We start from the raw sequence: 16,381 nt of genomic DNA, 5'->3' as shown, positions 1-16,381 counted from the left end.
TTTGCGGTACACGGGCCTCTCACTGTTGTGGCCTCTCCCGTTGTGCAGCACAGGCTCCAGACGCGCAGGCTCAGCGGCCATGGCTCACGGGCCTAGCCACTCCGCGGCATGTGGGATCTTCCCAGACTGGGGCACGAACCCGTGTCCCCTGCATCGGCAGGCAGACTCTCAACCACTGCGCCACCAAGGAAGCCCCTGTCCTCCTTATTTTAAACTAAAATTTTGGTACTCTATCTTTCTGTTCCTGAGAAGCTGTTGATGTATAAATACACTTATTTGGAAATCATCTTTTCATCCTTGTGCAACGTATCTTCAATGCAGAGTAAAGATGACAACTTACAAAAACGGCGTGTAAGGGAAAAGCAAGATACACCCTGGAAAACAGGCCACGTGCAAATGGCCATACCAGTGGGCAATACCATAGTTACCAAATGGAAGGCAGACTTTTGGAAAGCCCAGAAGGATAAGTGGGGCATGGCTCATCTGCAGTGCTAGAAGCAAAAGGCCTCAACACAGGGACAGGGGAGAACTATTTCATATTGAATGTGTTGAAAAAAAAAAAATCTTACCTGATTTGTATGAGAGGTGAATAGTCATCTAAAGAATCATACCGTCTGAACCAAAAGGAATTTTAGCCATCACCTAATGTATCTCACTCATCTTACAAATTAAGAAGCTGAGATTTAGAAAATTTAGTAACTTGCTCAAGGTCACACAAACCAAGACTAGAAAAGAAGTCTTCTGGTTCCAAGTGAGAAGCCCTCTCCAGCATTCCATACCATACAATCAAATGTTCATTGTTGTTTGAATAATCCGTCGGTCAATGGGAAAACCTTACCAAAGAACACTATTAAAGTTCATATAAATGAAGGAAAATCTCTTGTAGATTTCCAGTTAAAGATGGAGGGTTTGGGGGCTTCTCTGGTGGCACGGTGGTTGAGAGTCCGCCTGCCGATGCAGGGGACACGGGTTCATGCCCCGGTCCGGGAAGATCCCACATGCCACGGAGCAGCTAGGCCCATGAGCCATGGCCGCTGAGCCTGTGCGTCTGGAGCCTGTGCTCCGCAACGGGAGAGGCCACACAGTGAGAGGCCCATGTACCGCAAAAAAAAAAAAAAAAAAAAAGATGGAGGGTTGAACATACACATTAGCCTAGGCTCCCTCCTGAAATCCCATTAAATCAGTTCTTTGTTGCTGTTGATATTGCTGTCATCACTAAGGAATTAACTCTCAAGGAAATAGGAAACAGGACAGCAGATAACAACAAAATTCTGGACACAAAATATTGTTTTGTGAAAACATGTTTATTGAAAACAAATAAACATGTGGTCAGTTCAGCTGGAAAGAAGCCTGGAAATAACCAATTTATGCTGCAAAACCTCCAAGTAGCTCAGGAATCAGCAGAACCTGGTATCTCTAAAAGTGGTAGTAAAGGACTTAAAGCAAAAGAATTGTTTATGGGGTTTTTTTGTTTTTTGTTTTTTTTTGCATTATGTGGGCCTCTCACTGTTGTGGTCTCTCCCATTGCGGAGCACAGGTTCCGGACGCGCAGGCTCAGCAGCCATGGCCCATGGGCCCAGCCGCTCCACGGCATGTGGGATCTTCCCAGACCTGGGCACGAACTCGTGTCCCCCGCATCGGCAAGCGGACTTCTCAACAACCGCGCCACCAGGGAAGCCCTATGGGTCTGTTTAAGAGACTCCCCAAATCCCCTCTCCCACGCCATATAGCTAGGTGACTAAACCTCCCCAAACCTGGAAGAAAACTGGAGGTCATTTTCTAAAGGCTATAAAACAGAGGGTCTCTATACTGGGGAAGCTAGAAACAGTTGAGGCTAGGAGTACCATATTGCAAAGGGGGCTCTGCAGCTCTCAGATCACTCAGCTCTCTTCTCGCACCTGACTCCACAATGTCAGATAAGGTCTGTACTGTGAGAAAAGACCTCAAGATGCAGACACAGGAGAGCTCCCCAAAAGAAAATGGCTCAGGAAAGCCTGCAGTCAGGAAGTTTCACCCATAAAGCTTCCAGTTGACTTTTTAGAGCCCCACTCATGTATGAGAGAAAGTCAAGGATCACCAGACAACTAAGGAATGACTCTAATATGAATTCAAACATGGGAAAGAACAAACAAAAAGAGCAACTTGGAGGAAATAAAGACTGTTCAGAGAAAAGGCAATGCTTAAAAAAACAAACAAAACAAACAAACAAAAACAATAAAATCAAAGTTAAGACAAGATACTGCAGGCATGAAATAAGGTCAGGATACAGTCAAAATAAAGAACAGAGAGCCAAAAAAGAGAAAAAAATAAGAGAGAAATGAAAAGCTCAACAGAAGAGTTAGAATATGAAGTTGAGGAAATCTCCCCAAAAATAAAAAAGTCAATAATATTAAAACTTGGAGAGAAAATAAAATTTTCTGGACCCATCCAGAAAATTTAGCATCTGAAAAATAGGAATTCCAGAAGGAGAAAACAATGAGAAACCAATCAAACAAGAAATTTAGGAAAATTTCCCCAAACTGAAGGTTACTTCCAGATTGATATAGAACCAAATCAAGGCAATTCTCATAAAATTTCAAAATCATGGGGATAAGAAGATTCAGCAAGCTTAAAAATAGGATTCATAGAAAGGATCAAAATTTATAACAGCAACTATCAAGGGCACTATTAGAAGCTAGAAGATAATGGAGAAAAATTTCAAAGGAAATTGATTTCTAACCTAAAACTTTATACTCAGCCAAACCATCAATACAATGACAAGAGAATAAAGACATTTTTCAAATATGCAAGGCTTTAAAATTTTTATCTCCTATTCACCCTTCTCAAATAGCTACTTGAGGACACACTCTATCTAAATAAAGAAGTAAACCACTATCTAAATAAAGAAGTAAACCACAAAAAACATGGAATCCAGGAAACAAGGGTTTCAAAACAAAAGAGGTAAGGAGATTCCCAGATGATGGTGAGGGGAAATCCTAAGATGACATTCAGCAACAGACCGACAGCAACCAGGCCAAACTGACCAAGGTAGAAGGTTCTTGGAAGGAATTTTTCCAGAAGATGGACCTGAAGGTGTTGGGAGAAGATTTATAATAAATTAGTTAAAACTTAGCAAACCTAAAAACAATAAATCAATTGCAGGGAAAACAAAAAATTGTGCAGTAAAGGAAAAATAATCACAGTATGCTACAGAGTTCAGCTATAAATAACATCTGGAACATCATAATAAGGTAAATACTAAATAATAATCTTACTACTAGGATAAGTGAGTACAGGCAATGTGCTTGTGTGTGGATCCAGAAATGTGTTGTGAAAGAGAACTATATCCTCCATAGTACTACTAGGAAGTCAGTACATCATACCTAAAATTGAAAAAGCAAGAAATATGTTACTTAGAGATTGACAATACTAACATGTTTTTTTAAAAATAAAAGTGGTTGCCTCTGGGAATCAGAAAATTATTGGAAGATGGCAGTGGAAAGGTGTATGTCCTCTGTTCTCCTTCCCTAAAACTCTATGCAAGCAATAAAACATTAAAATCAGAGAGGAAGATAATTCCATAGTCCAGTGAACAAAAAGATGGCCATGAACCCCAAGCTACAAACTATGAAACACATATTTGCCAAATACTGTGAAAAGTACACCAAAATAGGGGAGGAGGCTGAGTAGACTTCCCATATAGTAAACATCATTGTCCTGAAAGATCAATCCAATGACCTCTTGATAAGATCAATGATAACCAGAGGGACAAGCAACCATAGGAGAATCAGGAAGTATCCCTATAGAGTTACTATTTATACAGAAAAATAATAAAAATGATCATTACCAAACTTTTACTATTTTGTTATGTGTTGGCACTGTTCTAAGCAATAAGCACTTTAGATGTGGCAAAACATTTAATTCAACAAAACTTCTAAAGTAGGTACTACTACCTAGACACATGGTAAGAATAAGAGCCAGATTTTAATATACAGGCACAGTCTAACCACAGAGCCTGCACTATTACCCACTACACATACAGCCTCTCCAGTGGAAGGGAAGGGGGAACTGAAGGAAACAGCATAATGATGTGCCATTTTTAGCCTGCTATTTAGGCAGATTGCTAAAAGCAATTCGACTTAATCTCCAGATTTCAACAGATACTCTATGACTTCCAAGGCATCATTAAGAAAGTAGGCATAGAGGGAACTTTCCTCAACATAATAAAGGCCATATATGACAAACCCACAGCCAACATCGTCCTCAATGGTGAAAAACTGAAACCATTTCCACTAAGATCAGGAACAAGACAAGGTTGCCCACTCTCACCACTCTTATTCAACATAGTTTTGGAAGTTTTAGCCACAGCAATCAGAGAAGAAAAAAATAAAAGGAATCCAAATCGGAAAAGAAGAAGCAAAGCTGTCACTGTTTGCAGATGACATGATACTATACACAGAGAATCCCAAAGGTGTTACCAGAAAACTACTAGAGCTAATCAATGAATCTGGTAAAGTAGCAGGATACAAAATTAATGCACAGAAATCTCTGGCATTCCTATATACTAATGATGAAAAATCTGAAAGTGAAATTAAGAAAACACTCCCATTTACCATGCAACAAAAAGAATAAAATATCTAGGAATAAACCTACCTAAGGAGACAAAAGACCTGTATGCAGAAAATTATAAGACACTGATGAAAGAAATTAAAGATGATACAAATAGATGGAGAGATGTACCATGTTCTTGGATTGGAAGAATCAATATTGTGAAAATGACTCTACTACCCAAAGCAATCTACAGATTCAATGCAATCCCTATCAAACTACCAATGGCATTTTTCACAGAACTAGAACAAAAAATTTCACAATTTGTATGGAGACACAAAAGACCCTGAATAGCCAAAGCAATCTTGAGAATGAAAAATGGAGCTGGAGGAATCAGGCTCCCTGACTTCAGACTATACTACAAAGCTACAGTAATCAAGACAGTATGGTACTGGCACAAAAACAGAAAGATAGATCAATGGAACAGGATAGAAAGCCCAGAGATAAACCCACGCACATATGGTCAACTTATCTTTGATAAAGGAGGCAAGAGTATACAGTGGAGAAAAGACAGCCTCTTCAATAAGTGGTGCTGGGAAAACTGGACAGGGACATGTAAAAGTATGAGATTAGAACACTCTCTAACACCATACACAAAAATAAGCTCAAAATGGATTAAAGATCTAAATGGAAGGCCAGAAACCATCAAACTCTTAGAGGAAAACATAGGCAGGACACTCTATGACATAAATCACAGCAAGATCCTTTTTGACCCACCTCCTAGAGAAATGGAAAGAAAAACAAAAATAAACAAATGGGACCTAATGAAACTTCAAAGCTTTTGCACAGCAAAGGAAACCATAAACAAGACCAAAAGACAACCCTCAGAATGGGAGAAAATATTTGCAAATGAAGCAACTGACAAAGGATTAATCTCTAAAATTTACAAGCAGACCATGCAGCTCAATAACAAAAAAACAAACAACCCAATCCAAAAATGGGCAGAAGACCTAACTAGACATTTCTAGTCTTTGAACACCAACATTCTTTTTTTTAAATTGAAGTATAATTGATTTACAATATTGTGTTAGTTTCAGGTACACAGAAAAGTAATTCAGGTATATTTTTTCAGATTATTTTCCACTGTAGGTTATTACCAAAGATTGAATATAGTTTCCTGTGCTACACAGCAAATTCTTGTTGCTTATCTTGAACACCAATATTCTGAAGTAGGTAACAGACACTCTTCAGGTAATGAACACTGTTTCACCAGTGAGAAACCCAAACCACTAAGAAGTTACATTCTCTGCCCAGTGTTGCAAATCAGAGTACCAGACTAATGGATCTCAGTTTCATGGTCTAGCGATTTTAGCCAAAAGATCTAAAAACTTTTTCATCATAAAAAATCCTGCCTGGAAAAAAAAAAAATATATATATATATATATTTTTTTAATGGCTACTAAGGCTACCCAGCCTACTCTATACACCCTTTCATAACATTTTTAATCAAGGGAACAGAGGTGACTGTGAGTTACCAAATGATAGGATGGTAAGCGGTATAATAAATAAGAAACAAACAGCCTAGTTATCAGGGTAGAAAAAGGATGAACTCCTTACAGGAAGGAGCAAAGAGTGATTTAAGGTTGTTGAAATTCTCACCTTACTACGTTAAGCCATATGAAATTGCCGATGTTCGGCAATATTTTACCTACAAAATCAGCAATACTATCTAATTCAATCTAATACTTGTTAATGCCCTAAGATTAGTAGACTTTAGTTAAAGCCCTCAATTTTGGAATTTATACATCAGAACACATTGCCTATTATACATCTTGTCATAGGTTTATGACAAAGTTAGTGCCTGTTTGCAATTTTAAGAAATCTAGCATGAATAAACATCAGACTGACATTTACCTGAGAAATCAAATGTGTGTCTGCCAACAGTATCTGTAGATTATATTTCAATTCAAAAGTACCTAAAATGGGTAGCTACTATATAGGAACAAATCTTACCATGCTCTCTTCTGCAATGTATACTCTCAGCTTAAGCCCCAATTTTATTTTGTAAAAGGGGAATTGAGTAGCAGAAACACAAACAAAGAAGAAAAAATGCTAGGCTGACTTCAATCAGAATAAAGGGTACATTCTAGGCTCCCCACTTACCATGAATTGGAGCTATTCCAGCATCAGGCAGCTTTGTAGCTCTAGAAGAAAGTAACACTTTAGGCCTCAGGTCTTCCTTGCCTATGAAACAAAGGCACCCAGGGATAACCTGTATTAAAGTCTTGACTGTGTCTTCTTTCAACCAACTGATACTGTAGCAGGCTACAAAGTTTTGAGTAGCCTTGTCTGGTGACCTATTGAACCTAGGTCTAGATAAGAGAAGACTCAAAAGGTCAAAAGGCAAAAGTTACAGAGGCCAGCTGACTTATCTCATCTTTCCTGGTAATGTAGTCCCCATCCAGCCCACTGCCAAATGGTGGGTGATTACAGTATTGTACTGGGGGACAAGTGAACCTGGAAATAGACTGAGCAGTGCTGCACTAAGGATAGTTGTTTCTTATTGTCCATATAATACAGGTACATGCATTGATTTAACATGTGCTCTTTAAGACAAGTTTGGGTTTCACAATGAAGGTCCCCACTGTGGTCCTTGGCTATGACTGTGGTTGAGGGCCTCCTGGCTGATAAAGAGGAAGAGAAAAGAAAGAGAGAGAAAAAGAACAATGGATGGAGAAAAGAAACCACGTGTAATACTGTTACCCGAAAACTGGACTTGCCTCTTGGTGCGTATCGAGCCAAAAGACAGAACCAAACCAAAGAGCAGAAGATTTCCCAAAGCAGTGTCTCCCCAGACAGCAAGATTGGGGCTGGAGCAAAGAGAATTCAGCATAGAATTGGGGAAAGGTTGACAGAGTCCAGGCACTAGTTGACTGAAGTCAGAAGGGTCAGCAAAGGTTGAAATCATCATTCCTTAGGTTCCAGTTGACCTGGTGGTTGAGCCCTCAAGAGGGTGAGCATTCTGCAAAACAGCTCAAGAATGTGCTTCAGGCTAATCCTTACCTTTGAAATAGTAAACTGATATATTATGGTTAAGTTATCTCCCTGGCCTGGTAACAGCTGTTTGTTTTTACCTTCTTTTGCTCCCTTAAAATCATTAACTACTGAGACCTATTCTTCTGCAAGGGCAAGCATTATGGCCGGGCTTAGATCACAAAATGGCTTAGGCCTAAAATGGCCAGGTTCTCTTCCTCCGGGGACCCCCACCCTATATGCTTACAATACCTCAAAGCATCAACAAATATATTTACTCTATAGGTGATTCATAGTTAAGTGATTCTAGAGAGAAGCAAAAGTTGTCATAAAAATTACTCACTGATCAATTAACCACATAGGTCCCAATCAAATATTCCTTCCACATTACTAGGTTTTGCTTCTCTCACTGAATAAGGGAATGCAACAGTCAACAACTTCAAGTACTCAAAAGATGAGGGTTTTCAAAAAGTCAGTAATGAGAATAATGTTGGAGAATTGCTCCCATCACACTCAATGCCACTGGCAAATGAGGATCTTGCAGTTAGTTAGCTAGTAAAAATAAAATAAAATAACACAACAAGTGTCAAGAATGACTTACATTTAAATTACTAAAGTACGCTGAAGCAGACTGCTTTTTGCCCCCTGCCCTCATCCATTCTTCCCTTCTTCCTGGACGTATGGGCTAGAGATGATACTTCCCAGCCTTCTTGGCAGTGACATGTGGCCATCTAAGGTCAAGCCAAGCGGATGTGTGCAGAAGTGATGCGTGGGCCAACTTCAACTTAAAGACAAGCTACTCTCTCTGGATTTAGGGCATTTTTCACCTCCCCACCAGCCAGAAAGTACACAGGGCAGACTCAACTTTATGCATTCAAGACATCACTGTAGACAAGAGCAAGGGAGGAACAAGATGGAACCTAGTTCTTTTTTTTTTTTTTTTTTAACATCTTTATTGGAGTATAATTGCTTTACATGGTGTGTTAGTCTCTTGGAACCTAGTCCCTGAGTGACTTCATGGAGCAGAGCTGCCCTATCAGCCTAGACTTGGTACCCTACTTTGAGAGGTTAACACACTTCTATCTTATTTTAGAAATGACATATGATGGTTTCTTTGTTACAGTGACTTAATCTTTATTCTGCCTTATGGATACACCCTTGCAAAAACTGATAAAGCTTTCTAACGCTTTCAAAAAAAATGGCCCTCTTTAGATCTGTGCTGACTAATTTAAATGTAAAGGCAGTCACAACTTTCTATCATGCATTTTCATCAGAAAAATAATCTCAAGAGAACAACTAATATTTGATTGCGTCTTTGTTCTAAGAGCTAACAATTATAATCTAAATGGTGCCATATATGAGATAAAATAAACATTTTCACTTTATTTTTTATGATAAAGTCTGAATCATAAGGGTTTGTGTTCTTTTGTTTTTTGGTTTTTTTGGTTTTGTTTTGTTTTGTTTTGTTTTTTACTACTTACTATGAAACGTAAGTGGATTCACTTTGACAACGTTCTGGCATTAATTCTCCCATGAAGGAATTTCTGATACACAGCAAATATTTCTCTTTCTGCTTCTTGCTAATTCAGAAGGAAACAACCAGTGAAAACAAGGCATGAATAACAAGTTTCTCAAGTAGGTAAAGTGATTTTCAGCAACTTATACTAGAAAAAAACATAAAAGTAATTTGGAAATCATATATAAAATTACACCAAAATGTGTTCCTTTACTACATTAATCTAAATTGTTTTTAATATGAAACATTCATCTGTGTCAACATATTATTTTCCTATTGTTTTCAAAATAGGAATAAAGAACCCAAGTCATTATTGCATTCGGTTTTTTTACAGAATGAGCAAGCTTCTTTAACAAAAATTTCAAGAACAAAAACAGTGAGACTGAGGAGGAACCAATAGACTTTAAAAGTCTTACGAGACAGTTGAAATGTGTGAGACAACTGTGGCAACTTGAATACTAACTGTATATTGGTGATATTTAAGTTTGTGGTAAAATTTTGATGATAACAAAATAGTGTTAGGTTGTTCTGGAGTTTTTTGGTGCGATGACGGTATTGTGATTGTACTTTTAAGAGTTCTTATCTTTTAGAGATAAATACTGAAAAATTTACAGATAAAATAATGTCTGTGATTTGCTTTATAACCTGGTAAGGGGGATATGGGAGCACAGACAAAATAAAATTATTCATGAGTTGATAACTGTTGAAGCTGAGTGAGGCACACAGGAAGAGTTCATTATACTCTATTTTTGTCTGTGTTTGAAATTTTCCATTATAAAAACTTTTGAAATATGTTTAAGGGAATAGCATGGTTTTCCATGTCCCTGTCATCCAATCCTTTGGAACTGGTAAGAAAGAGAATAAAAAAAGATGAAAGGAGGAAGAGAAGGGAGAGAGCAGGAAAAAAAGAACCAAGGCAGCCAAATAAAAGTAGAAAAAGGTAGGTGGGCTCTCCTTCCTCCAGGATATTACTACCACATGACCCAGCTCATCACGGAAGCTCTTCCAATGATCCCAATGATTCCCTGAGTCAGCAGAACTTCATGGTAAGGTAATGTGATACCATTTCTTCCCCAACAAACAGGAATATGTGGTTTCTGGGTTATTTTTATGGTTATTTTATGGTTATGTGGTTATTTTTATTTTCCAAAAATAAAACCACAGTCTATGCAACATTTGTCCTTGTTATAACTCCTCTTCTTCCCTCTATTTCCTTTTCTATCCCCTGTTCAAATTTCATGAAAGCAGAAGTTAGCTTTTCAAGCCTAAAGCACAATAAAAAGAAAATTCTGTACAGGCTAACAAAGTACCAAAGTGGGCAGTCAGGTAAAGTGAGTATAACCAAATTGCAGGCTTTTTATAAAAGAATCATTAGAAAGCTCACCAAAGGTAAGCATCACAACTGAAACCACAGAGCATACTAAAACAAGATGGCAAATTAGACCACAGAATTATTTACCCTTACTTCTAAGGCTTGTGAGGCTCAGTTAATGAAATATTTCCAAAACTGAAATGCCAGCTGTTACATACCTGATCTCTAAAAGGATAAAAATACACTGATAAAAACACTAAACATTCTCATACATCACTTGTAACAAATAAAAATTGTAAACTACATTCAAAAAGTATCATGGGGGCTTCCCTGGTGGCACAGTGGTTAAGAATCCACCTGCCAATGCAGGGGATGCGGGTTCGAGCCCTGGTCTAGGAAGATCCCACATGCTGCAGAGCAACTAAGCCCATGCGCCACAACTACTGAGCCTGAGCTCTAAAGCCTGCGGGCCACAGCCACTGAGCCCGTGCACCACAAGTACTGAAGCCTGCATGCCTAGAGCCCATGCTCCGCAACAAGAGAAAACACCACAATGAGAAGCCCGCGCACCGCAATGAAGAATAGCCCCCTCTCACCACAACTAGAGAAAGCCCACGCACAGCAACGAGGACCCAACGTGGCCAAAAATAAATAAAATAAAATAAATAAATTTACTTTTAATAAGTATGAATGTAAGCCATGATCTAATTACTGTGGAAGATGTCCAGTGACCTTTTTTTATGGGATTATAATTAGCACACAATATTATATTAGTTTCAGGTGTACAACACAGTGATTCAATATTTTTACACATTATGAAATGATTACCACAAAAGTCTAGTTACTGTCAGCAAAGTTATTACAGTATTACTAACTATATTCCTTACGCTGTATGTTATTGCTTTATAGCTGGAAGACTGTACCTCTTAATCTCCTTCACCTATTTTATCCATCCTCCTACCCACCTCCCCTCTGGCAACCACCAGTTTGTTCTCTGTATCTATGAGTCTATTTCTGTTTTGTTTTTGTTTGTCTATTTGTTTTGTTTTTTAGATTCCACACATAACTTAAATCATATAGTATTTGTTTTTCCCTGTCTGATTTATTTCACTTATTTTTCTCTGACTTATTTCATAATACCCTCCAGGTCCATCCCTGTTACTGCAAATGGCAAGATTTCATTCTTTTTTGTGGCCAAGTAGTATTCCACTGCACATATATACCACACTCTCTTTATCCATTCATCTATCAATGAACATTTAAGTTGCCTGCATATCTTGGTTATTGTAAATAATGCTGCAATGAACACTGAGGGGTATATATCTTTTCGAGTTAGTGTTTTCATTCTCTTCAGATAAATATCCATAAGTGGAATTGCTGGATCATATGGTAGTTCTATTTTTAATTTTTTGAGGAACCTCCATATAGTTTTCTATACTGCACCAATTTACATTTCCACCAACAGGGCACAAGGGTTCCCTTTCCTCCACATCCTTGACAATATTTGTTGTTTCTTGTCTTTTTGGTAATAGCCAATCTAACAGGTGTGAGGTGATACCTCATTGTATACAATTTGATTTGCATTTCCCTGGTGATTAGTGGTATCAAGCATCTTTTCCTATGTCTGTTTTATGCCTTCTTTGGAAAAATGTTTATTCAGATCCTCCACCCATATTTTAATCAGGCTATTTGGGGTTTTTTTGGTTTGGGGTTTTTTTTTTTTTGTTTTTTTTTTTTTTTTTTTTTTTTGCTGTATGCAGGTCTCTCACTGTTGTGGCCTCTCCCGTTGTGGAGCACAGGCTCCAGACGCGTGGGCTCAGTGGCCATGGCTCACGGGCCCAGCTGCTCCACGGCATGTGGGATCTTACCGGACCAGGGCATGAACCCGTGTCCCCTGCATCGGCAGGCAGAGTCTCAACCACTGCGCCACCAGGGATGCCCCTGTTTGTTTGTTTTTTGGTATCAAGTTGTAGGAGTTCTTTGGATATTAACCCCTTATCAAATATATCATTTGCAAATATCTTCTCCCATTCAGTGGGTTGTCTTTTTGTTTTGTTGGTTGTTTCTTTTGCTGTGCAAAGGCTTAGTTTGATGTAGTCCCATTTGTTTATTTTTGCTTTTGTTGCCCTAGCAACATATCCAAAAAGATATTACTAAGACTGATGTCAAAGAGATTACTGCCTATATGTTCTAGGAGTTTTACGGTTTCAGGTTTTACATTCAAGTCTTTAATCCATTTTGAGTTTATTTTTGAATATGGTATAAGAAAAGTAATATACATAAATCTGCTGCATTTCTATACACTAATAGCAAACCATCAGAAAGAGAAATGAAGCAAACAATCCCATTTACAACTGGAATAAATTTAACCAATGAGATGAAAGACCTATACTCTGAAAACTATAAGTCATTGAGGAAAGAAACTGAAGACAACACAAATAAATGGAAAGATATACCATGCTCATGGATTGGAAGAATCAATACCATTTAGATGTCCATACTATCCAAAGCAATCTATAGATTCAATGTAATCCCTATCAAAATACCAATGGCATTTTTCACAGAACTAAAACAAATAATCCTAAAATTTGTATGGAACCACAAATGACCCCAAATAGCCAAAACAATTTTAAGAGAGAAGAACAAAGCTGGAGGCATAACACTCCCTGATTTCAAACTATACTACAAACTTATGGTAATCAAAATTGTATGGCACTGGAATCAGTGGAACAGAATAGAGAGCCCCCAGATAAACCTATGCTCATACAGTCAATTAAGCTACAACAAAAGAGGCAAGAATATACAATGGGGGAAAAGACAGTCTCTTCAATAAATGGTGTTGGGAAAACTGGACAGCTACACGCCAAAGAATGGAACTGGGCCTTTTTCATATACCCTATCCCTAATGAAGTAAGCTGACAATGTACTTCCCTGTTCTTTGCTCTACCCATCATCATCATTATCTGGACCATCTATGATATGTAATGCTGCTCTTTTTTAAAACAGATGCAAATTCACTGACACTCCTCCCCTTGAATCTGAATGGGATTTTGATCCCTTCAACTAATATAGTACAGCAGAAAGGATACTATGTAATCTCTGAGGCTAAGCCAGAAAAGGCCAAGTACCTCCTCCCTTATTCTTTTGGACTTCTCATTCTTGGAACAGTCCTTCTTGGAACCTAGCCACCATACTGAGAGAAGCTCCTGCCAAATGCAGAAGCCACATATAGGTGTTCTAGTGCAGAATTCCTGCTGAGCCCAGCCTTCAAATCATCCCAGCCCAGGAGACAGATATATGACTGAGAAAACTCTCAGATGATTCCAGCCCTTAATTGTCCAAGTTGCTCCCAGGTAGCAAGTTTTCCAAGAGCACAGATATTGTGGAGTAGACATTCCCGCTGTGCCCTGTCCAATTCTTAGACTACAGAATCCACAAGTGTGATAAAATGGTTGCTGTTGTGTGCCTGTAAGTTTAAGGTAGTTTGTCACATAACAGTAGATAACTGGGACATATAATTAATATACTACATCATTCTTGACCACCTCATTCTCATTTCATTCATCTCTAATCCCTATCAACTCTCTTCCTTCCCTTAAATGTTTCCTCATTCATTTCTTCACTCATCCATCTTTTCACCATGTTCAGTTCACGAACCAATCTGTTCACAGGAGTAGTTTCAGACATTCATATATAATCATTCATTCTGGCATTTACTGCATAGCCATGATGCATGAGGAACTATGCATGAGGCGTTGAGATGTTTACAAAAATGAGCAAGGCATGATCTTTGCTCTAGAGTGGCATAGGGAAAAGTGACTTAAAAACAAAGAGCTACAATACAATCTGTTGAGGGCTATAAAAGTGATATGTACAAAGTGTTCTGGAACACTAATAGCCCCTAAAAATCACTAACATGTAATCACTAAAGAGGTAACAATTACCCCTCTTCGAAGTATGGTGGACCACTTCAATGTGGATATGACATATAAAGAGAATTTTGACAGATGGCTAGAGATACACCAACACATGAATAAAAGTAGATGTTAATATTCTGGTCTGTATAATCACTTCCATGTATAATATATATAAAAATTTTCTTTCTTAAAAGTTGCTTGATTTTAATCTGAATCATAAAAAGGAAATAAAAGTTTTTAAATGGCATGTGTTCACTCTGTCATTCTCAGAATTTTTTTTATTGGAGTATAGTTGCTTTACAATATTGTGTTACTTTATACTGTACAATAAAGTGAATCAGCTATACGTATACATATATCCCCTCTTTTTTGGATTTCCTTCTTATTTAGGTCACCACAGAGCATGGAGTAGAGTTCCCTGTGCTATATAGTAGGTTCTCATTAGTTATCTATTTTATACATAGTATCAATAGTGTACATGTCAATCCCAATCTCCCAATTCATCCCACTCCCCTTTCCCCCTTGGTATCCATACGTTTGTTCTCTACGTCCGTGTCTCTATTTCTGCTTTGTAAATAAGATCGTCTAAACCAATTTTTTCAGATTCCACATATATGTGTTAATATACGATATTCGTTTTTCTCTTTCTGACTTACTTCACTCTGTATGGCAGTCTCTAGGTCCATGCATGTCTCTAAAATGACCCAATTTCATTCCTTTTATGGCTGAGTAATATTCCACTGTATATATGTACCACATCTTTATCCATTTCTCTGTTAATGGACATTTAGGTTGCTTCCATGTCCTGCCTATTGTAAATAGTGCTGCATGAACATTGGGGTGCATGTGTCTTTTTGAATTATGGTTTTCTCAGGGTATATGCCCAGTGGTGGGATTGCTGGGTCATACAGTAGCTCTATTTTTAGTTTTTTAAGGACTCTCCATACTGTTCTCCTCAGTGGCTGCATCAATTTACATTCCCACCAACAATGCATGAAGGTTCCCTTTTCTCCACACCCTCTCCAGTATTTACTGTTTGTAGATTTTTTCATTATGGCCATTCTGACAGGTGTGAGGTGATACCTCATTATAGTTTTGATTTGCACTTCTCTAATAATTAGTGATGTGGAGCATCTTTGCAATTCAAGCTGTTGACAAATGTGTTTGTTGGCCATCTGTATGTTCAGAAGTTTTATACTGGCTCTCCACTATGAGTTTTAATTTTGCATATTTTGTTAGTGTAGAAAAGAAGTTAAACAGAAAAGCAGTAGCCTTAGTTACGGAAGAATAACTCTTTTAATTAGATATATTCTTCACTTTACATACGAAATGCATTCCAAGTACATGGCTGAAATTAAAATAAATTTTAACTAGAATAATGTGCCAATATGGATTCAATTATAGAATTAAAAATACATTTGCATGGGGAAAAACGTTTATTTGATACACATGGTACAAATCTTTGGAAAGAAACAAGGCCATTCTAGGTGTTAAAGAATTGAGAAATGGTTTCATGAAACTTCCAGAATTTGTCAACAGCTTGAATTCAAATCTAGTATTTTACAGAACTTTCATTTCAGTATCATCCTATTACTTTCAACTACCTTCTCCAAAACAAATGTTTCCCACACATAAGCATCCCCTAACCATACAAAGATTTTGACTCTAGACAGTTCTCCTTTAGGGGTGATAGCCAAGCATTAAATCTTTTTCTAATTTATTCATTAATTTATTCATTTTTGGCTGCATTGGGCCTTTGTTGCTGTGCGCGGGCTTTCTCTAGTCGCAGAGAGCGGGGGCTGCTCTTCACTGCGGTGCGCAGGCTTCTCATTGCAGTGGCTTCTCTTGTTGCAGAGCACAGGCTCTAGGCGCGCGGGCTTCAGTGGTTTTGGCACGCGGACTCAGTAGTTGTGGCTCGCGGGCTCTAGAGCGCAGGCTCAGTAGTTGTGGTGCACGGGCTTAGCTGCCCCGCGGCATGTGGGATCTTCCCAGACCAGGGCTCAAACCCATGTCCCCTGCATTGGCAGGCAGATTCTTAACCACTGCACCACCAGAGAAGTCCCCCAAGCATTAAAT

The 16,381-nt window shown here is 38.3% G+C and overlaps 1 protein-coding gene across 5 annotated transcripts in view; it reads right to left on the bottom strand.

The window, feature by feature from the left end:
• TEC (tec protein tyrosine kinase) overlaps nt 1-16,381 on the bottom strand; it is a 156,127-nt gene that overhangs the window by 107,877 nt on the left and 31,869 nt on the right. For 2 of the 5 annotated variants that reach the window (XM_081236587.1, XM_081236588.1), the window contains exon 2: nt 9,042-9,140. The exons of 1 other annotated variant lie outside the window; for it this stretch is intronic. Coding sequence is in view for 2 of the 4 variants with exons in the window: in XM_081236586.1 (XP_081092712.1) it covers nt 6,691-6,693 (3 nt within the window). In the remaining 2 variants the exon portion in view is untranslated. Of the gene's footprint in view, nt 1-6,690; nt 6,772-9,041; nt 9,141-16,381 lie in introns of those variants that run through there. 2 more of the 5 variants (XM_081236586.1, XM_081236589.1) reach the window with 1 other exon arrangement.

This window comes from Mesoplodon bidens (genome assembly GCF_964165515.1).
Source record: "Mesoplodon bidens genome assembly, chromosome: 1".
Lineage (NCBI taxonomy): Eukaryota > Metazoa > Chordata > Mammalia > Artiodactyla > Ziphiidae > Mesoplodon > Mesoplodon bidens.
This window is presented reverse-complemented; position numbering and strand designations above follow the sequence as displayed.